At 42.1% G+C, this 23,961-nt stretch overlaps 1 protein-coding gene across 1 annotated transcript in view; it reads left to right on the top strand.

Annotated features, from left to right (window-relative positions):
- The window catches only part of LOC103367380 (SRC kinase signaling inhibitor 1-like), a 55,665-nt gene that overhangs the window by 17,918 nt on the left and 13,786 nt on the right, over positions 1-23,961 (top strand). The window contains exons 5-12 of the mRNA XM_008295385.1: positions 7,782-8,704; positions 11,153-11,242; positions 12,965-13,005; positions 13,270-13,293; positions 16,919-17,079; positions 17,186-17,361; positions 19,100-19,230; positions 23,203-23,350. Coding sequence (XP_008293607.1) covers positions 7,782-8,704; positions 11,153-11,242; positions 12,965-13,005; positions 13,270-13,293; positions 16,919-17,079; positions 17,186-17,361; positions 19,100-19,230; positions 23,203-23,350 — 1,694 coding nt within the window. The remainder of the gene's footprint in view (positions 1-7,781; positions 8,705-11,152; positions 11,243-12,964; positions 13,006-13,269; positions 13,294-16,918; positions 17,080-17,185; positions 17,362-19,099; positions 19,231-23,202; positions 23,351-23,961) is intronic.

A 23,961-nucleotide genomic window follows, 5' to 3' on the forward strand; every position in this document is an offset into this window, starting at 1 on the left:
TGCGGGCTGCAGGGTGAGACAGGATCCTATCTGTTCATGGGGAAACTACGGTGAGCAAAGCCTGAAGATATCCAAACAAATGAGCTGGTGGAAGATCAAATATAGCTTGAAGAGTATCAAAAGAAATAAAAACTTCATCAACACAGAGTTGTTTAAAGGAAACCAAGGCCTGACCCTTCCACAAAGAACAAACTGGGTCAACAGCTGAGGGTGGACAGAAATGGTTGTCACAGATTGGCATGAGTGGGGAAGCAGTAGTCATTTTAAACTGCCTCCATGTTTTTACTGCAGATGAAACGATTGGGTTAGAGGTGTAATTAATAGGATACGAGTTTAGAGGACCAAAGAGAGACAGAGCTGCATGAGCGAGCCTCCATCTGACTCCAGTCTGTTTCAGAGGAGTTGCACCACATGTGGATTTTTTGGATATTGGTCGCCCAATAATATGTCAAGACATGTGGTCGTGCGAGGCCTCCGTCTGCTTTGTTTGTTGTTTTTACTAGATTTGAATCAAAGAAAAAAGTATAAATATTTGGGATTGAAACATAATAAATACATGTAACTGTTAATTTATAGAATGTCTCTATTGTGGTAAATTACAGATAATATCAAGTAAAATCACAACAAAAAAAAATCTAAATTTCCATCTCGACAAAACAATAAACATCAGACCAGAACTAAATCATATCTGTCTCAGTTAGATTAAAAAAAAAAACAGTTTATTCATTCTTTTCCAACTGTTGTATTTCCATCGAGTAAAAAGAATAAAATCTTTATTATTTTAGTTATTTGCCGTTCAATCCTTCGTATTTTTTTTTTTTTTTCAAGTAGCAGCACATATTTGTGAAATTAGACATTTTGTCGATTTACACAAATAAAAGTGTAGTTTTACAATTTTTGTAAAAGAATGAATTCCCATTTCTAAAAATTATTTCACATATATTATGTAAAGGTTTTTTTTTTTACAGTTAACATGTAAATTAATGCTTTTTTGTTATTTTATTAGACTTTATCTGTAATTTCTCAAAAAACGAATAGGCTTAAATCATTTACACGCATATATATATATTAAATGATGGTATGTATTTGTAAAATAACATATTTTGATTGTTTACATATGGTAAAAAGTCGTAGTAGTGATTTTGCAATCAAATGCAATAGAAGAGCAAATTAGTGTTTATAAAAATGCAGATTTTTGACGTGGTCATTATTCACAGTTTTGGCCTGTTTTGGTTTTTTTTTGTTTGTTTTTACGGTTCACTTGCAAATTCATATTTTTTTCTGTGATTTTACTTTTTATTGTCTGTAATTTAACAAAACAACAAAATGCGTCAAATAATGTTACCGTGTTCCAAACACTTCAGTTCAAAACGTTTTATTTCTGACAGCTGTGGGTGGATTCACTGAAACATGTTTATCGCTCCACGGTGTCACGAATGAGTGCAGCAGGTTCAGTTTGCAGAGATGAATGTTTGAGTTTGTCGGGATGTTACTGATGGGATCAAAGTTAATTAGCAGTTTGTCATCTGTGACGGGTTTTTAAAAAAATTTTGAACGTCCAAAGCGACGGTCAGCTTCCTGTGGAATCCGTTCAGTGTGTCAGAGTTTCATGGCTGCTGTTCAGGAGCCGCCGCCGCCGCCGTGGGATTTATCTTAATCCATCAGTCAGCCGCTGACAAAATAAATGTGGCATTAGCCTGATTAGCATGATTACTGACGCTTTATGCGTTTGGTTACAGCTGGAGCAGAATAAAACCTTTTGCGTGTCATTCGCTTTTCGTTGTGTTTTCCGCACACAGAACGCTGCATTCTGTCTCCCTCTAATTACACTGTGATTATGGAAATGAGTCGGCGGTAATTTAAAGTGCTGGAGAATGCTGCTTTTATGGCATAAAATAAATTATAAACTAGATAAATTACATTAGAGGGAAGCAGACGTGCACGCTGTGGAAACCCAATCTGCATGTGGAGCAGCCGAACCGGAGTGGAGGCCGATCCGACACGTCTCCGTCGCCGTCGCTCAAACGGCCTGCTGTCGGCTGCCTGAGCGGTTTTCAGCCGCCCGGTAACGTCCTGGAGGTCAGACGTTCTCGTGGGATCCGTCCTCAGCTCTGAAATCTTCCTGCTGCCGTTTTACGGCCTCATCGCAGCGGCAGGTGAAGTTTTATGGTCGCCAGGTAAACCTCCCGCCAAGGTGACGCCGAGGACGCCAGTGCTGGAGCTCATTGAACTCCTGCCAAGATTATTCCCTGATTGCAGCCACAAAGCGTGACGAGGAGCCGATCGCAGCCCGACGCTGGAGGACAGGAGATGTTTGGGAGGAGACCGATGGACAGATTTTACTGAGCTGCAGGGAGGCTGGTTCTGAAGTCCAAATAGTATGAATATGATGTAAAAAAAAAAACTGCAGAAATCTGACAGAAGACATGTTTAAAATGCTGAAAACTGTCATAAAAAACAATATATAAATATCTGTAGACAGTTTAATTTTACAGTCAAATGTTGTTAAAAAATGACATGACATTATTTGAACTGTTTTTATCGGTCGACACGTAAAGAAGATTTTAAAAGCTATTAACTGTAATTTAACAAAACAGGGAAAATCTGTAAAATAACAGTAAATTTTAAAAAAATAAAAAAAATCAATGTACCTGTGATTTATGGAGGTCACGAAAAAAACAATCCTGCAATAAATCTGGCACAAGGGTTGAAAACAGTAAAATACTGTCGTGTACAAAAATGGAGAAACCTGAAAACAAAAGCACGTTTCTGTAAAATATTTTTTATCAGATTGTAAACCAGTACGACCGTGGTGTTTGATGGACACACGTTAACAAGCCACCAGGTTCTCGATGTAAACATGTTTGTTGATACATTCAACATGTAAAATAATCTTTATTTGCGATTTTACTGGATATTATTTGTAATTTAACAAAAATCATTTGCAAAATTTTTTACCTTTTTTTTCTCCAATCTGTAATATACATCATTTTTATGTTTTTAAAGCAAACTAAATATATGCAAAATAATGCTATTTTTTGATATTTTAAATACAGTTAAAACTGTAATTTTACCAGTACGTTTATACTTTTTCTCTCTGATTTTATGACAAATTATCTGAATGTAAAATAACAGCAAAGAATGATTTTTCAGTCCTTCATATAAATAGTTTTTCTTTCAAATTACTCGCAATATTAAATGAAAATAATAATTTTTTTGCATTATTTAAATACAGTAAAAAAGTCATTTTATGCTTCAAAGTTTTGAAGAAAGAAAAATAATAAAATAAATATATAAATAAACAGAATTACCAAATCCTGTTTTTTAACGGTTAACGTGTGCGTTTATCCTTTTTCTCTGTAGCTTTACTAGATATTATCTGTCATGTAAAGAAACAGGGAAGATTCCAGTAAATTACTGATAAAAACTGTTTAAAGTTGATTTCTCGCGATGAGACGTCGTCGATCCTGTCGGTGGATTCAAACGCCTGTAAGTTAACGGCTGGCGTTGGATGGGAGGCTGTTGCTATGATACGAGGTGGAGGATGATGGGCTGGGGTCTGCTGCGAGCCTGTCCACAGGGTGTTGTTATAAGCGGCCTGAGGGTTATTATGTGGAAATATTGGCTTTTCAATTTGCATCGTCTCCAGGAGATAGCTTTGTGCGTCACAAGCAATTACAGTGTTGTCTCCTTTTGTGCTTCCTCGCTGTATCTATTATTCCGGCTCCCTCCGACGCAGCCCTTCACTTCGCCGCCGCCGCCGCCTCCGTTCTGCTCCGCTTTGTTTCGTCTTTCTCCCTGACATTTGGGATTGATGCCAAAAGATAATCCCTTCATGCTCTGCCCGTCAATACGCTATCAAGTGCAACTTAAACTGCACTTAGGGGGGCAATTTGGAGTCTTTCCTGTCAATCATGAAGCTGCATCTATGAAGCGCCGGATGTTCCTGGAAACTACACCCCGACACCGCGACACGGCGGCTTCGCTCGGGCGGATTTGGGGATGTTTCGCCCTCATAATGTCTCCAAAATGCACATTTACTTGTTTATTCTTCTGCACGTGGTGTATTTAAACCTGTAGAGCTCAATTATGATACTTATTTTTAAGACAAATTTGAGTTTTTCTCTTGATATGAGCCAAAAATCTGCACTTATTTTTCCCAAAACCTTCCAGTTTAATCCTTGCGTGTTTGGATATTAAGAAAAAAGTTACATACTTTTAATTATTTGGTGTTATTTTTTCTTCTGGGGGTCTCTTCCTGTTACAAAAAGCTTTTTTATGAGGCACCTCATCGTACGTAGAAGTTATTCAACGTGATCTAAAGGAAGACTCTAAAAAGTAAATTAAATGTGTCAGCAAAATTTAATGAATATTAACTGGATATAAGCCGAACAGACAAGTTGGATTAAGTGACTGAAACAGCTAAAAAGAAATATTAAAGGCCAGCAGATGAGAAAAATAAAAAGTATGTAAAAGACAAACTTTACAGCAAAACATAAAAGACATTAATTAAAATAAACAGTGCATGAATCGTTCTTCTACTGCTGCAAATGATTCATCATGAAACAAGAATGAAACTGATCAGAATCATTCCACATATAACAAACAAGAAACACATAAAATAAGAATTAAAAAAGAACGTTTCCTGATGGAGGATCCTTACCTTTATTCTCTATTAATTGTTAATTAATTCCAACCTTAATGTGGATCACACTCAGGTAAAGTTGTATTTACAGGATTCTTGTTGGGTTTTACTCCTTAAACGTGACGGTGTTTTAACTCCAGTATTTAAACCTGTCAGCTCAGGTCGTTCGAGGTTTTTTCGCTCTTTTCCTGCAACTTGTACGTCATGTGATGTGTAGAAGAAGAGCCGCGGTTTCACTTAACAAGATGCACTCGTTTGTTCACCACATTGTTTGCTGTTGTTCAGACTTGACGTCTCTTCGTTAAGCGTCTGTGATGTGCTGATGTTTTACTGTAGCGGCTCCGTTTCAGCTTCACACAGCTCTGGGATGAACCCCGGAGGAGCACAAGTGTGCGATAGTGTTGCGCTCCACTTGTGGAGCGACCCCATCGTGGTTTTAAAAGCCTCTTTAACTGGTACCGTGAAGTGAGAAGTTATCGGTGAAGTGATTTCTGCTCTGGAGAACTTTCAGATGGTCGTTTGGAGCTTCGTGCTGCTGATGGAGGCAACCATCAGCCTGCTCCTGGTCAGCATCAGCTGAAATGTTTCCATTTAATCTGATTTCTTTTCAGTGTTTGTCTCTCGTTTTACTGTTGACGTGTTTTAAAGTTAAACACTTCAGACGTTTCTTGTAGATTAATCACAGAAAAGGAGAATTGTGCAGCAGAAAACCAACATTTGGTTGAATATCATCTCTACCAGAGGCTCGTCTTGTTCCTGTGCTGCAGTCACATTTCAGACCCTCCACAGTAGCAGCTGCAGACGAGCTGGCTGAAGGTTCAGACTGAAGAATGTCAGGATTTGTGCAGATCCACAGAGTTTCCTGTTGCTCTTCTTTAACGTCGTGTTTGTCCTGAAGCACGTATCGCCGACGTGATGGAAGTGCAGCCCTGCTGTCTGTATTCTGAGGATTTTCAGTCATTCACAGCCTGATTTATTGAACATTTTATTCCTAATAATGGGCCGAAAATGGATTAAAAAAAAAAAATTTTTTTATGGCTGTGGAGTATTTTCTGATTTATGAGAAATCCCCTCGATAAAACCCTCCAAATGTCTGCAAAGAATTCTGAAGATGCCTTTATTCCATTTCCTGATTTCTGCTCTGGTAATAATATATATATATGATGCCTTATTTGCATGTTAAGACATAAAACGTCAGAAAACCTGTAGTTTGGTGTTGATATCAGCTGCAGCATTAAAATAAACAAATTTCCAGCATTGCATAACTACAAACCAACGCACTACAAAGCTGTGACGCTCTGTGTTCATGCAGGGCTGAACGCTGCTCCTCAGTCGTAGTAAACCAACCTTCCTGCGCTGACTTTCAGCAGAGAGAAGGACAGCTGCTGGATGGAGCATGACGTCAGCGTTTCACAGCTGCAGAGCAAAAAAAAAAAAAACACAATCACCATCACGGTTTTGCCGTTTCTCCCACAGACGCTGCTGAAGCCGCATCACTTTGTGCACGTAGAGGCAGATAATGAAGCAGATTACAGACAAATAGCTCAAATCTCATCATGTCCTTTACCAGAAATCCAATACTGGCTTTACGTAGATTGTAGATTGAGCTGCGTGACTAATCTTAGTCCACCCTGTCCAATCACATTGTTAAATACTGTTTATGTTGAGGCCACGTCCTGTTTCTTATCCAGTAATTCACACACAGCAACGATGCTACAAACCTGCTACAGGAGCAGCTGCAGACTAACCGACTGAATGTGCAGATCCGGAGAGCTTTCTGTTGCTTTGTCTCACCTTCACGTTTGTAATGAATCTGTTTTTTTCTTTTCTTTCGGTTGCTGTAACTTTAAATGTTCCTGTCAGTGATGTAACCTTGTCCACAGAAGGCTTCCTTTAGCTTTGCAGCAGTGACACTCTGTAAGTGCTGCTCTCTGCTCCGTGTGCCCTCAGAGGTTTTATTTGTCTGTCAGGAAACCCATCATCATCCATCAGTTTCACATTTTCAGTATGTAGGATACACATAAAGACGCCTGGACGCCTGTTTTGGCAGCAGGTGATTTAACTGTTGTGGCTGATTGGTGTATATATTATATCAAGTAGTTCCATGTATTGCTTAGATTTTATAAACACTGCATTTGGTTTGTCTGTAACAACTAAAAGATCAATGTAGTGGTGTCAAAGCTGCAATATCTCTCTTTGAGAAACGGTTATATCGACGTGGAAATTAAATCCTGCTGTATGTGGGTACAGCACAAGTCCTCGGTTCCACTGCTGTTGCACATCTGTCTAAACACCGTCTCCCAACCCAGTCCCAGCATTCTTCAACTGATCGATATCAGCTTAAACCTCAGTCCGATCCGAAACGTGTGGTAAACTGATGACAGAAACTGAACATTTGCTCCGTCGTGTTAACTATCAGGATTTAGTCCAAGTCAGTCCCGACTGTTTTTAGACATACGAGGTCCAGCTGGAGGGGATGAGGTGTCTCAGAAGACTTTGTCATGGTTCCTGCTGCTGGTTAAAATATCCGCTGTAAAAAAAAAACCTCTGGCCTGTTTGTCTTTCTTTAAACCAAGCGAAGGATGTGGCTTCAGTGTTTCACTTTTAGCTGTGACGGGTGGAACATTACAAAGAGCGAGCGGGACTGAGTCACTGTGCAATCCTTGAAACTATCAGTGTGGTGGGATGCGAGCCCAGAGGTTGCTGTTGCATCCCATAGCAACGTGGATTTGTAGGCTTTTATCCGCTTCCTACGTCAGACTACTGACATGAGATCTCCGGCCTGAAATGATCAAGCATCACACAAATCTTGGTGCCCCTTGCTGGCTAAACCTTCCCTTGTTCCAACACAGAACTACGTGTAATCCACCTTCTCTACCTGCTAATGTTGTACTTGAAATGTGTGCCATCTAGAAACACGGTGTTAGATCAGTATTTATGGATGCTAAATACCAAGTGAGTCAGATCAAACACTCGACTGGGACGTCCCTCACCAACAACACATTTGGAAGTGAAGAAAGTTGATAGAAACCTTTAAACATCCTGAGTTACTGTTTTAAACACCTTAGATCTGATTTTGTGTCCTCAGACACTTGTTAACTTCATGTCCTGCTCTGTGGTTGTTCTTTATTGGTAGAGGGAGATGGTGTACGCGCCCCAGGACTCTCCACCCAACCGCCGCCTGAGCAACCCGCCCATGTCTTCCCAGCATTCGTCCGCCTCCGCCTCGCCTCCTCAGGGCTCGCCGTCTCGAGCCCGCCTGCTGTACAGCGGCGGCCGGCCTTCTTCCTACGCCGGGCCTCCCCACCACACCCACTCCCTGCCCCACCCGCACTCCCAGTCCCACCACTCCTCTCCCCACCAGCAGCCTCAGCTCCACCAGCCCCACCACACCCAGCCGGCCTTCTGCGCCTCCTCCAGCGCCATACTGGAGCGCAGGGATGTGAAGCCCGACGATGAAGTGGGGGGATCCAGGAGCATGGTGCTGCTGCGGGGAGATGAGCGCGGGGGAGGTGGGATCTACGCGGACCCCTACTCCCTGGGCCCGGACACGAGTCGGCTGAGTCTGGCCGGAGGTCCTCACTCTCCTCTGCCGGCCCGAGCCGACCCCTACGGCTCCTTGTACCGCCGGGGAGGAGGTGGAGGAGGAGGCGGCGCCGGATCGGTCCGTTCGCTCACTTCCTATTCTGCAGCTGCTTTACAAGGAGAGCTGATGGAAAGCGGCGCCCTCTACAGGCCGGGGGGTCCGCTTTATAACGACGCCTACGCTGCGTCGGTGCTGGCCATGGGGCTGCGAGTGCCGCCGCCGTCCTCCCCGCAGAAGATACCCGACGTGAGGGATCCCTACGGAGGCACCATGCCCGCTCGGGGCTCCCCTGGCAGGCAGAGTTTACGAAGAGACTCTGTGAGCTCCTCTGTGTTTGGAGACAGTCCCAAAGCCCGGGGCCAGGGTCCGGGGTTAGGTCTCACCTCGGAGCAGCTCTGCCTGATGGCTGGAGGCGAGGGAGGTGGCCCTGGAGGCTTCGGTTCACCTCTGCTGGGGAACGAGACCGAGACCAGGTAGGACGACCTCAACGTGTACTTCTGCTGCAGCCTGGTTTTAGTTTTAAACAGTTAAGTCTTAAATTATTCATGCTCATGCCAACATTTGATTTGTAATGAACGTTTATCTGATCAATACATCTGGAAATGACATAAACAAGTGGAATTTTTACCAAAAAATCCAATGTTGAAAGTTGTTCACACCCCTTGAAACTGTCCGACGTTTTTAGAAGAATGCACTTTCTGCACCAGTCACAATGGTCCTTGAAATGTCGACCAAGTTCTGGAGCAGATAAATTGAGCAATTCTGGTAACAGCATCTCAAGGCAGACAGTAAACAATGCTGGTCTCCATGGACACCGACCAAGGACACAGCTGGACAAATAAGGAATTGTTTGGTCATCAGTTCTGTGGTCAGACGAGATGAAAGGGAAGTTGTTTGGACACAAGGATGTGGCTTTGGTTTGGTGAAAAGAAAGCGTTCGACCCATAGAAACGGTCAAACGTGGTGGAAACGTGATGCTCCGGGGCTGTTTTCCAGCCTCGTCAAAGTAAAGGGCATCATGAGAAAAGAGGACGACATTAATATTCTGGAGGAAAGCATCATGTATAAATCAAAATGTGGCATGGCTATGAATAATTTTGTGCTTAACTGTATGCAAAGTATATATTTATTCATCGCTGGCCGTGGAGCTCTGCAGCTACATACTTAACACTGTGCAGTATTTATGTGACACTACAGAGTATTTATCTTATTTCTGTGGCCTGTTAAACGTGTGGCATCCAGGGGGGAGGAGGAGAGGTGGGGAACTGTAAAGAGAGTGAAGAAGAACCCTACTCAGGCAAATTTCTAATGATTAGTATTATAATGAATCTGGATAGACGAGGATTAGAATAATCTGTTCGTTATTGCAGATGTGTGGAAGGGCTCATGATCTGCTGCTATACTCGACCTACATTTCAGCGCTAAAGACAAAATGTGATCTCATAAACTGGATTTATTAAAGTAAAACTACAGTGTGCTGAAAGAAATAGATTTGTTCTCTTAATGATTCAAACTTGCTCTCTGGCTTTTTTACTGAAATCCTATTTGATATAACGTCGACTTTGCTGTCGCTAATGTCACCTACAATCGTTCGTAATGTAACCCAATGGCTTGTTTTGGCTAATGTTAGCTACACGCAGTTGTGGTCAATGTAACTCTTAGCTTGTGGTGGCTAATGTTAGCTGCTAAAATTGTATTTAATATAGCCCTTAGTTTGTGCTGGCATATGTTAGCTACCGCTGTCGTTCTTGATGTTATCATTAGCTTGTGGTCGCTGATGTTTGCTACTACAATGGTACTGGATTTCTCTCTTAGCTTGTAGTGCTTATTGTTAGCTACTGCACTTGTATTGGCTAAAACCCTCAGCCTGTGGTGGGTAATGTTTGCTACTACAATCGCACTGGATTTAGCCTTTAGCTTGTGGTGGCTAATGTTAGCTACTGCTATTGTACTTGATATAACGATTAGCTTGTGGTGGCTGATGTTAGCTACTACAATCATACAGGATTTCGCCCTTAGCTTGTGGTGGTTATTGTTAACTTCTGCAATTGTGTTGGATTTAACCCTCAGCTTGTGGTGGCTAATGTTGCTATCCACAATCATACTTAATGAAACTTTTAGCTGGTGTTAGCTAATGTTAGCTATTGCGATCACATTCCATGCAATCCATGGCTTTAGTGACTATTTTTAGCTATTGCAGGTGTTCTTAAAAACAATCCCCCAAAAAACAGAGTTTGTGGTGGCTAATGTTAGCTGCTACAATCGTACAGGATTTCGCCCATAGCTTGTGGTGGTTATTGTTTGCTACTGCAATTGTATTTGTTATAATGAAGTGAATAATGAAAGTGTCTTTATCAACATACAGCCTCAATCTGTTTTTCAGTGTCAGCAAACTTTATTGCTGGGACAATTTCCCTCTTCAAACCAGAACTGATGTGCACTTTTGCAAAATAGGTCGTGTCGTATCGTCATCCTCTTTTTTTGTTTTTTTTTTGTAGTGCATTTTATTCTTGAGCGGATCAGGGATCAAGGCTGCGCCACAATCATTAATCTGTCAAGAAGGTTTATCTTTGATTTTATTTTTATGTTCAGATCCTTTAATACTCACAACTCTGGCCTTGCACTTGAACACGACTTCAGCAGAGAAACAAGAGTGAGAACTAGTAAAATATAAAGTCCCTGCTTCAAGGTTGATGGTTGTCTTGATGAATTAGTTCATGAACAGTCACTTACCATAATTATAGCCGTTAACATTGATCAGTGCTGCAGAAATGTCCAAAAGTAGATTTATCCTCGTGAGTTTTGTAGCAGAAAGCCTGCAGAGGAGAACTCGTTCATATCGCTGGGAAACCTTGACGGCGTCGGTTAGGCTTCATGTCAGATGAAACATCTGTTGGCGATGTGTGTTGGTGTGAATCCAGGGAGCGGATGGAGGCCATGGAGAAGCAGATCGCCAGTCTGACCGGGCTGCTGCAGAGAGTCCTGAGCAGAGCGCCGGAGGCAGAAAGCCCGTAAGAACCACTCTGACACCCAGCAGCACACATTCAGACACAGTTACAGTGCATGAGAACGCTCCTCTGACAGGCATGTTTGCACCAACACAGCTGAATGCATTAAAGTCCAGCTTGTATTTGATGTATCATGTGCTACATACATTTTAATGCAATTATCCAAAACCCCATTTACAGCGTTTGTGCCGCATGTGCTGCCCTCAAAGTTGGAAAATACAGAAAAGTACATGAACAACAGGGAATCTGCAGCGTTCAGTTGATCTTCAAACAAAAAGGGCCACATAATGGCTTTTAAAGTCTAAAATATTTGTTTATTTCTTGCTAAAGTCATTTTTTGAATGTACTTCTTGGCTGTCGGGTAGCTTCCATCTGAAATCATCAGATTTTTACAACAACTTCTGCTCAACCAGGTTTACTTGAAAATATTCAAGCATAAAATCTAGATCATTATAAAGATATTTTAGCTAAATTATAGCCTGACATGTGATAATACTTTTGTTTTTTTCCCTCTTTTTTTTTAATGAACTTGAGCACACCCTCTGCTCAACGATTTCAAGGCCTTGATTTGTCACAAACACAATTATACACAGTATAACGAACAGAGAAATGTATTGTGCATCTGCTCCAGACCAAAGCAATAATAAAACAAGAAATAAATATATAAATATACTGTAGATGGATGGATGGATGGATGGATGGATGGATGGATGGATGATAGATAGATAGATAGATAGATAGATAGATAGATAGATAGATAGATAGATAGATAGATAGAAATAAGCAAAATAAATAAATCAAAGTGGTAAATAGTGCAAAAAGAAAAGAAAATAACATAAAAAAAAGAATATATGCACACACACATATATATATATATACAAGGTGAAAAGTAACGAGTCGGATCGATGAATCAATGAATTATGCATCAACATAAGAAGCTAGTGTTTATAAATCATCTGGTCGTTTTAAGCTAAAGTGATAATAAAGGATAAATCAAAACCAGACAGGTTAGCTGCTGTTTGCAGAGTTTACCTTCGACTCTTTGTCCGTCTGTCTGAACAGAATGCAGCCACACTGACGTGTTTTTACCAAACGTTCAGTAAATGTTAAATACAGCTAACAGATGAATCCTGGAGCGCTGGTGATGCAGAGCTTCTGTTATGAAGGTAACACCGGTCAGACCGTGTTGACCGACCAGTCGATCAGGACAGCAGGAGCACCGTGAGTCACTGTTGAGGGTGTTTTGAACAATAGTAAAAATAATAATCCAACGTGTGATTTGCATTTTTAAAATGAAGTTTAATAAATGTCATTATAAAGCGTCGACCTCTGAACCTGCAGACACCTTTTGAATAATTCATTATATTTAATAACGGAGCGGATTCCTCGTCGTCCCTGCTGGTTTTCTGTCACTCTTTGATTGGCTCGAACTTGGAAGAACTAAAAAAGCATTAAATCGTCTCCCATAAAACCCTGAAGTGAAATTGTTCATACATGTAAATTTATGTAAAACAGCGTCTGTCTGCGACGCTGCCGTGACTCACGTCCGGAAAACCTCAACTTGCTTCTCGCTCCTGCTGGTTGTCGGGGGAACAGATTTTTTTAAAAATTGCGTCTGCACACTGCACCACATTTCCACATCCTCCACCATATATCAGTGGCTTCTCAGTGGCTAAGTCGATAGTGTGTTCTGGCTGTAAGTACTTTAACACTTGCCTCTTCCAGGGAGAAGATTGAGTCAGCCAGTGACTGCTCGGGAACTGACAGTAAGTGCTCACTACCCCCAAAAAAATAAAAACCTAACTATTTCCTATCACTGCCTGTCACTGCTCCCCACTGCTGCCTGTTTGATAGCCACATAAATTGGCTCTTCTTCCTCTCACGGAGCGGCTGCTATTTCATTTTCTCTGCATAATTCTTAAAGTGCCTCATATGTGATCGTAATGGCTGACTTTGCGAGCTTCTTCACACTGTATGTGCCGGCTTTTTCTTTGCTGCTCTGTAACCGGTGCCCATGCTTCTTGTTTTAGCTGGACGCGCTAAAAAAAAGAAAGGTAGCTACTGTGTGTGTTATGTTCTGGTACCTGTTCCCCTGTCTGCCCCCTCCTCAACCCCCAAACACCCCACCAGTGTTCCCAGTGAGCCCCATTAGCCTCCAAACGTGTACAGTTAAGCCCAAAACTATTTATACGCATGCAAAGTTTTGATTTATAGGCCTTTTTTTTTATTGGATCAGTTGGTTTGTTGTGGCTGGAAGTGACAAAAACAAGCAAGTAGAGATGGTCAGACTCCGTGTTGGAGACGCTAATTGAGATGTTTACTAAAAAATGCTCTCTTCAAAATGAATAATACACCCTGAAAGTGTTGCGCATCGTTGAGAAGACGCAGCTTCTGTGCCATCCGAATGCTCCTGGCGCTTTCTTACATGTTCTAATGCGTTTTAAATCGAGAACAGCCGACGCAGTGCCTCTCCGGTCGATTGTAAGTCACTGCTGAAACCAAAAAGCGTACAGAGGGCATCTGGCTGCACAATGTGGCTGCTCGCAGGATGAAGCATCGCTGGGAAGTCTTATCCAAGTGTTCTCAAGCTTCGTCAAAAAGTACCTCACTGAGAAATCTCAGAGCAGGTCGATGAGTACGATGAACCTTTATTAGTCCCACAGCGAGGAAACGTGTTTTGTTACAGCAGCAATGAGTGCTAAAGAAATATGAGTAGAAAACTAACAAATAAATCCCAAAATATGCAGAAGTACTGGTTCAGAATTCCCATGAATGGAAATGAAAACAACAGAAAACCTCCACGAAAAGACTGGTGACAAAATTCACCTATTTTCCAACAACAGTCACAATCGATCTTCACATGGATGCAAAACTAAACTATACGAGGCACGTAACCATCATCAGCACGCCAGGTTGATTAATACCACGTTGGACCAAAAAGTGTTGGACGGTTTGATCAAATCGTTGCTTGCACCAGTGAACAAGTCAGTCTGGAGTCCTGCAAAGAGCCTTTTATGAAGCCAGAAGTGAATCCTGCGATGGTAAGAACGATGGAGACCAACAAGAACCCAAGACACCAAGAGCATGAATGTGAGCAGTTCTGGTAAAAACATCTCAGTAAGACTCTGAACAAGGCTGGACTCCATGAGGACCAAGGAGGACTGAACAAGACGGACTCACTAAAGATCAGATCTGTGGTTGGATCAGATGAAAATCAAAAAGTTTTCAACCCCGAGAGCTCCATTAAAACGGTCCAACATGGAGGGAATGTGATGCTTTGGGAGGTTTTCTGCCTTCTTAAAGTAAAACAGTATTAAAAAAAGAAGACAAGGTTCAAATTGTGAGGATTGTGATCTGAAAATTTAAGCCAAAGTGTTGAAGAACTGGTGAACAGGAAGATGTTGGAGTCCAGAATCTGTGGAGGAACCAGAGCGATGGAGAGGAAGAGCTGAAGATCATCACAAAGAGGAACTGAATAAGAAAGACTGATAACTGTCTGATTGATGCTGTGGCAAACATCCTGTAAAGCTGTTAAAACAATATCTCACCATCGCTGGTTCCTCGTTTATGTCATTTCCAGTCAAACTTATTCATCAAGTAAACTTTCCCTTTAAATCAGAATTCAGCATGAATATGAATCACTTGGTCTCACCTGTGTGTCGTTTTGAAGGAACTGTCTTCTTCTGAGAGCTTCCCTCCTTCACTTCTCCCTTGTTTTGTCTTTCTCAGTAAGAAATCACAGAGTTGCATTAAATCAGAAACAACAAAAAATGTAGTTTTGTTGAGATTTCATTTCTTCTTTGATGTCACACGGTTGATGAAAGTCGATGTTTTCACCACTGAATTAGGCACAAATTCATAGATTGTGTCGATGAAGCGTTCACTTCTTTCATGTGCAGCGTTCAAGAAGAAGAAGGTTTTGCAATTTTAATTAATTTCCTCTTAAATGTCTGATCTCCTGTCGCGTTACAGATAAGCCTGGGTGTTTCACTGGAATTTGCTTGAGAGTAGTTTATTATATTTCCACGTAGCTTCACAGACTTTAAAACCCTTGAGTTATTTCTCTTTATTTTTTTTACCTTTCCATCTTCTTCCCGTTAGGATCTGTCAGATATTTATCAGTCTGTCTGCCAGCGGTAATAGTTAGATTGGCTGTTATCTGCAGGACGTCTTTGTGCTGCTTCTTAACCAAAAGACGTTTGACGGCTGCAGAGTTTGTGTTCGTCCGACGCTCCTGAGCGGCTGACTTGTGGTTAAACTCTGGCTGGAAAGTGTCGACGCTGAGGCGCTTCAAGTGTTCCTCTGGTGTCGTGGCGACACAAGAGTCCACACTTAGCGAGTCAAAGTCAAAATGCAACTCTTGAAAACCCACTCTGTTATCGATTGGTTGTCTTTGAGTTTCCCCTTTTTGTCTCGTTCTGCATGATGCGTGTGCCTCAACACCCTAATTACTGTCAGAGCATCGCACTCATTGTCATTTCAAAGGATTATCTGATTTGGAGACGCTCATACATTCTGCCCGTCTGGGGACTCAGTTATAATGAGATGTTTGGATTCAGTGGAAACGCTGTTTTTTCGCTCCTGTGTGTCCCTGAAGCCTCCTCCATGCTGTTTATCATGACGTCCATGTACGGCTGTAATCTCCACCTCTGACCTGCGGCGCAGATAGAACTTGTCCTGGATTGCTGTTGCCAAATCCTGCAGCAAACCAATATTCTGTGTCCAGGCAGCCAAATTGTTTTCATAACCAGATGGACATTCGAGGTCACTGGAGTCAAACCGGCGGGGGTTGTTCTCCTGTTCTGCAACATGCACAGCTCTCTGACAATTTCTATCGGCTCTAGATGTTCTCCAGAGGAACCCTGAACAAAAATAAAGGTGGCTTTCCACTGCAGGAACTCGGGGCAGGCTCAAGGTGATTGTCTTTTTACATAACGCTGAAGAATCGGACATATACGACCTGAACGTTAGCTCAGAGTTAAGCCGGTTTGTGCTGTACGACACAGTTAAAATGCCAGAAATCATTAAAAAAAAAGTCCAAGTGCCTCCTGGTGTTACCAACTCTGGGCTCTAGATGCTATAGATCGTGTCGTCACAGCCTGCAGCTCATCCTGAAAGTCCATGAATGTTTTTTCAGGTGATTCACTCGTGGCTTTTATGCAGAGAGGTGCAGAGTTTAAGTTTGTTTTTACAGAATCTCGTTCGGGCAAATGCTGTTTTTTTTACAGTTTTTGAAATTAAATGTCGCAAATAAAGTACATTTGATGAAAAATGACAATTTCACGCTTAAATTTGGATATTTTTCAGATCGAATGATGCGTTACGGATGATTAGTTCACAAATGAAGATGCAAAATCCGACAATTCATTTTGCATTTACAGTTTCTTTTTGTATTTATTTGTGTAATTTTGGCTTTTTTGTTTGTTTGTTTGTTTTAAAGATAATGGGACTTTTTTGGGGGTTCAGATATTTAATTACGTAGCATTTGTCTTGTCTGAGTTTACTGCCCTGTGCACCGACCCTGGACTACGTACTTTTGGTTCTATCGATGGTTCTTGCGTTCAGAACGGGTACAGACTTTCAGGCCGCCCTAAAACAGCACCTAAAGCTCCTGCAGTGGAAAACAGCCTGATGCTGGGACAAAGTTCCCTTCATTAAATTGACATTTTCGCTGGGCAGCTTTGACACCGTCGGCCCCGCTGGCCCTGATGCCACCTCCACCCTCGGGGCCCAACCAGCCGGTACCGGTGTCACGTCTGCAGATGCAGCTCCACCTACAGGGCCTGCAGCAGAACACCAACGCTCTGCGCAAACAACTCTCGCAGCTGCGCAACATGCAGGTGTGTATAGATGCTGCTGTGACTGAAGGTTTCTGAAACGTCAGGTCAAGTTCGTACTGAGCACGCTCAGAAAGTACCGTAAATTAACCTGTAACTTGGTTTCCAGCTGGAGAACCAGGACTCGGTTCTGTCCCTGCTGAGGCAGACGGAGTCAGAGCTGAGCCTCATGATGCTGGACGCCATGCGGACCCAGGAGGACCCGCTCCAGAGACAGCGCCTCCTGGTGGAGGAGGAGAGACTCAAGTACCTCAACCAGGAGGAGCTGCTCATCCAGCAGCTGCAGTGAGTTCAGAGTAAACAGTAGTTTGTCTCAGTGGGTCTGGTGAGGAGGAGACACGAAGACAAGACGTCCTCCACCTGTCGGCATCAACGTCTGAGTAGCTGTTATGTTTCAGTCATATTCTGTCAGTTTATTGTATTTTATTGAGGCAGAGTTTTGCACAGACACTTCAAGTATTTTCTACTCGTTCATTCTGACGTTTGCACAAACAAGCAGTTTATAACTATTTAGTAAAAGTCTGGGAAACCACTGACAGTCCAACATACCACTGAATGAAGTTTGATATGTACACCTTGATTTTATCAACCAGCAGTGTTTGTTATGAATACCTAGACTTTTATATTTACACACTTACAGACAGAAGTTTTTTGTGAGAGGAATTTTTATCAAGTTAAATTCACTTCTTTCTAGAAAAAAAACATGCTGGTCCCAGGGAACGGGCTTGTTCGTAGGTACTATAAGCTATTTTTGAGAGTTGTATTGGTGTCAATTCTAACATTCACGTATTGAAAATGTTAAAATAACACCCAGCCTCGCATATGATGAGTGGAAAGCAAGACATTTTTATCAGTTGCAGTTTTCAGATTTTGTCATGAGAGAGGCTGCAGTCAGCTTCCTAAACCTAATCATGATCTAAAGGCAAACAGGAACTATTCAAGGTGCGATCAGAAAACTACAAGACTGCATGTGTGGAAATCAAAACCTGTCAGAGTTGTGTGTTTGTGCAGCGATGCACGGCTCCCAGTGCTCCTGCAACACTCGTAACACATGCTGGAAGTCCTGTTGTGTAAACATGTCAACCACTATTCTCCTAAACCCTGTCAATACGTGAATCTTTAAACTTGAATTCTATTTTGGGGACGATTAAAAAGTCAAAGGGAGCCTAATCTGGTCAGTCAGATGGCTAAGGAGTAATAAAACTTGAGCTTTATCACTGCGCTGTGACGCCATGTTCTCCCTCAAACACATCAGCACATTGCATTAGAAGTCTACATTGACCGTCCGACTCTGGGGGATGAGTTCCTGGATCATAACCACGTGACAATTAAAAAACAAACAAGAAGAATGCTCCTGATCTGATGCGTCTTGTCTGGGTCTGGAAACTGCTGTTTCTTCTGTTGATGGTAGCCGCAGGCCCTCCTCTTATCACCTGCAATTCTACAATTTAATTTGAGAGCGGATACAACACAAGACCAGCAGTGATGATCTTTAGCTTGAGGTTGGATCATCCCAACAGAGCACGTGATGTTTTCTTCTCTGCTCCAGTTTGAGGTGAAACCATAAATGTGTTCCTACCAGTGGTTGTAAAAACATGTGTAACAGAGGCCCTAACAGTGTGACATCATGCTGTATCCTGACTCAGAGTAGTTATTGCACAAACATGACCATGATGTCCCCCATGCACTTGTAATAAAAACAGTCCCAGAACTTTTTGATCGCACCTTGTATGGAGAAATAGCCTCGTATGGGGGTACAGATCTGAAGCCTTTCACTGCATGTTACTGGAAAGACTTTTATTTATTTATATGTATCTCTTGTAGGTGATGTTTTCTTCCTACAGTTTGCATCAGTGTCTCCTCGGTTGATTATGCAGCCGCTGCCAGACCGCAGAGTGTCAACAGCGGCTGCACTTCCTAATTAGCAGCTCTTCTCCGTTAAAGCAGATGTTTACGGTTAACACTCAGTAACAACAGCATCCAGTGTGTTCAGTGTGGAGTGATGTGAATGTGTCGTCCCCAGCGACCTGGAGAAATCTGTGGAGGAGCTGCAGAGGAACTCGTCGGTCAACCACGGCCTGGTGACGGAGCAGGACGTGGAGCAGAAGAGCAAAGAGCTGAGGATGCTGGGAGAGACGCTCACCGAGCTCAAGAGTAAGTGCTCTAATCACTGACGCTTCCTCGTCGTCCATTTAGTTCCACCGAAGCACTCGTTTTCAGAGTTTGCTCGCCGGTCGATGTGCTTCACTCTTGGCGGCAGCTGCTCGGTAGTTTTCCTCCGTCCGCCTCGGTGCTTTTACCTTCAAACTGCCATCAATTTAAAGGAAAAACTGCCCGTTTTACCTTCGGTTCACCTCTGCTGCAGTCTAACAGCACATAATGTGTGCAGTGTGTGTCAGTCCACCTCTGAAAATAGTCCCCCGACAAACACACCGTACACTAGAGGTGAACAGAGACGCCATTACCGTCCTCTGCATCTGTATGCAGCTGAAAGACTGGAAATGTACCAGATATGTGATGAAACAGGGTGTCAGTGGACGTCCAACTTCCACCTTAAACTCACACATACCGACTGATAAAAAGGTCAAATGTCAGTTGTTGGGATATTTCCACTGTGGTGTGTTTGTTGAAAGAGGGAATTTATCAAGTACAGCTTGAGTTTGTGGCGGTTTAGGAGAGATCCAGCTGCCACTCCGGGTTGTAACGCCTCTCCTGGTCGGTCTGATTGGCCAGTTAGATTTAAACAAAACAAACACTGAAATCTAAGTCGTCTGTTGCAATCAGTGGAGCATTTTTTAAAAGAAGTATGTGTCCATTGCTTATTGTGCTTTTCTACACAACCTGTTGGGATTCATGTTTCTACACCTGTCTAAAAACGAGAGTCTCCGATTATTGTTTTCCAGAAATTCCCAGTGACTCAGAAACTCTTTGTGTCCTGTTTTTAACTCTCTGAGCTCCAGAAGCAGGTTTCAAAGGTATTTTTGTCTTTTTTACAAATGTGCTAATAAGTCGACATTCATCAGAGCCGGAAACCGTCAGAACAAAATGAATCTTTGGATTTTCAGCTTTCTGTGTGTGTGTTCTGCCAGAGAATATGAGCACATCTGAGCCTAAAATTATGATATTTCATCAAAATCTAGTTTTAAAATCTCTTTGAAAAACCAACTGTTTGCACGAGAATCTGTAAAAAACTAAACTAAAAATGATTGTGCAAAAAAAACACAGTAATTTTTCATGTGACCTGCAGACTGTTTACTTTGGAGACGATATTAAAGCAAAATTGAGCCTGAAAGGGAAAAACTGAATCCTTAAATTAAGTCGTCACGGCTCAAAAATTGTGCACTGAGTTGTTGGAAGATACGTCCAGCATGGTGAAACATTGCTCAACAGGAAGACACAAAATGCAGAGTTTGTAGAGGCTGTAAAAATGTTTTTCTGATTTATGGCATCACAACGTTACATCACAGAAGACGTTTCTGAGTTTTCTCTAATCGTAGCCGTGGCTGTTCTGTTTCCATAGAGGACTTTATATTGCATGTGACAGGAGTTTAAAAAAATAAAACAAACACCCACAAAGTGCTTAAAGTTTGGAGAGTTAAAGCTCTAAACTCCAAGCTGAAGGTCACAGAGGCGGCAGGGAAGTCGTATTTCTGGAGCATTAAGTAAAATCTTGAGCTCGTTGCTTAAGTTCAAATCAAAAATCCACATTATGGTTAATTTCTAGTTCATTTTCCTCAAATATAATGTAATATATATACCACACCGTAATAACTGCATGTCTTATGATGTGTCCACTAACAACAGCCACTGTAAGATGATGCACGTAATTATTATGTCGCTTAATTTGCTCCAAGAAAAGCGGCGCTCATCATTAAATGTCTAGAATAGCAGCGCTGCAGTTGTAGGTCGTAGTTCAAGCACTAAAATACAGCGTGTGTGTCCATATTTTATGTCATGCAACAGCCCAGATAAATATATGTAGAAGTCTTCTTAATTGATATTCATGAAGTTTCCGGTTTAACCTCTTGTCCCGCCGCTCTGACCTGTGTACCTTCCTGTCCGTCGTCAATGCTAATGAGTAGATCCGAAGCTCTGTGGGGCTCGTTATGATGTTGTGTTGACTGCTGCTCGTAGCCGGTGCGTTCACCTGCATCCTACTGGTTTGCTTAATGGGGAGTCGCACCGACTCCGAGAGAGCTGGGAGACACCAGCAAGCACAGCAGAGTCGTAATACACATCAAATAATTAAGCTTCAGAGCCAAAGAAGAAGATTATTTCTTTAAATGTATTTTTAGCGAACCAGGACTGACGATTATTTAATATATTATGATGTGGGCAAGTGCAACATCCGCATCACAGGAGCTGCAATGTTTGGATAAAGGTACAATGTGTCACAACGTGCTGTCATAAATGACGCATTGCAGCACTAGTCAGATAAATGATATTTTAAGGACATGAGACAACATGCTTGTTTGGTGCAGACGTTTTGCAGTTTGATTTGTCGAAGCAGATGATCATTTTTTGGGGGGGGAAGCGTTGAGACATACAACCGCCATCTTTGGCATTTCAGAATTTACAGACAGATTTCTATCCTGCATTCCTGAAGTGACAAGTCTCTGCTTTATAATGTCTCTCCAGAGAAGACCAGGTGCTTTTATCTGCATTTTAGACAAATCTATTAGTATTAATAAGTCATTAACTGATGGGGATGCCAACAAGCCTCAATGTGATCCTTTGTTATAAAGGGAGAACACAGCTTGTGGCGGGACAGTCGGGATGCAAATTATATTTATCGGTAATCAATATTCAGTTAATTGGTCGTACAAGTTAAGCAAAGTGGACAATTCTCCTGTGATGATTTTGCATTTTTAATCAAGGGACCCATGATTTTGTCCACATATCCTCCTGGGATACCAAAACTCTGCTGTGGTTGATTCAACACGAGTTCCAGCCAGAGGTCATCAGGCATCACCTTAGTCTGTGTCATGGTGCCCATTGCTAGCTAAACCCCCACAATGCTCTCTGCTCGCCAGCTTTAACCGCCTGTAGTCTGAGTGACGCCTCCTCTGGTAGCTACAGCATGAAACAGTGAGAGGCTCCACCTGGTGGAACAACCAGGTACTACAGCTGAGCTTCAATACATTTCCTGACATGCATGTAGAGAAAACAGGGTTTTTTTGGAGTGTGTGGTGCCTCAGTACATCCGACCCTCTAATGCTACATTTAGAAGAATAGAATTAGAACTGGAATTAGAATAAAACTTTATTAATCCCTTCGGTACAAGACCTCAGGGAAATTGCTACACCAAAAAACAACACAACACCAACATAAAATCATCAACAAAACAACAGCATTCAAAATTCAAATCAAGTCAAGTCAAATCCAAATCCAAATTCAAATTTTCAAAATTTTCAAATCAATGTCAAACGGTGTCCTACTGGAGCTTCACAACAAACTTCATGATCACATGCTTAACATTAAGGAACAGCGTGGAGGCAGAATTTTTTATTTCAATGCATTGCAGAGCTACTTTGTCAAGCATATACGTTGGATTAATGTCAGTAATTTTAATGTCGTTAAAGTGTGTGTAGTGTAAGAAAAAAAGTTGTTTCAGATTGGGACTCAGTGTTAGCAGATGCTAAATATTAAATGACTTCCTTTGCGGTCAAAGAAATTTGATCTTTTTGGTGGTCATCAAAGGCAGAGTGGAGGAAAGTCTAAGCCTGGGCTCGAGAGAAGCTTTGGGTGTAGAAAACTGGTGAAAACATTTACACTGAAATGCTGAGTAGAAAGAATGATTGAGCTGGGGAAAAAAAAACAAGGGTGGACCAAAGACGGACCCTTGTGGCGCTCCGTTTGTTTGAATGGCGGTTGGTTCAGGAAAATTGTGTCTCCAACATTTCAAACAATGTCTGTGAATCCTCCCCTCAGACGGACACAGACTGTTCACATTACTCAAACATCTGCCGTGTGCTTTGTTCTCATTCGGCCGACCTCCGCTGAATCCTCTCTCTGAAACCTCTCTGAAAATCCAGCGTGACAGAAACAGCATCTTTCCTCCTGTACGTCTTCCTTCTTTTCCACACATCCCCACGTTCGTTCCTTTGTTACTTCCCTCCCGTGCAGACCAGTTTCCCAGCCTGCAGAGTAAGATGCGGGTGGTGTTGAGGGTGGAGGTGGAAGCTGTGAAGTTCCTGAAAGAGGAGCCTCACCGCCTGGACGCCCTGCTGAAGCGCTGCAACACCATGACTGATGCTCTCAGCACGCTGCGCAGGTACTCGAATCAAACGCTCCTCGGGTTCTTTAGATAATGTCTTACTTTGTTATTAAACCAGGTCAGCTCACAGACCGCAGTCGGTTCCCTTTTGTAGACGTTCTTATTATTTTCTCTGAGCTTTCTGCAGGATTCACAGCAGCCGCTCGTTTTCACTGAAGGCTGAACGATAGGCTAGGAGTGTTTCAGATTTAACACCTTCTGCATCTTTATCATGAAACAGGTGCGTAGGAGAGCAACAAACACACCCTAAAGTTTCAAACCGAACCCTGCAAAGTGTCAAACTTACGACTTTGGGATGTTTCAGTGCGAGAACTTCATCAGGCAAATGATTTGCTATGAAAAGAAACCGCTGTAAACCCCCTTACTTGCTATATGAGCGCTTGATTCTACCAAATTACATCTATAAGTTTAAAAAAACACTCCCTGTTGCACCAAACATCAATGCATCCCAGAATAATCGGCATTAAATGGATAAAACACTTTGATGTAAGTGCTTTAAACCTCCGAGGACAGTTTAAAAATGCCCCTTTATGACACCGTAGTTTCAGTTTTGATGTTAAAATGATCATTTATTTGGAGAAATTTAAACTTTACATTATAAAACATGT

This window comes from Stegastes partitus, unplaced genomic scaffold (assembly GCF_000690725.1).
Source record: "Stegastes partitus isolate 25-593 unplaced genomic scaffold, Stegastes_partitus-1.0.2 Scaffold1043, whole genome shotgun sequence".
Taxonomy (NCBI): Eukaryota; Metazoa; Chordata; class Actinopteri; family Pomacentridae; genus Stegastes; species Stegastes partitus.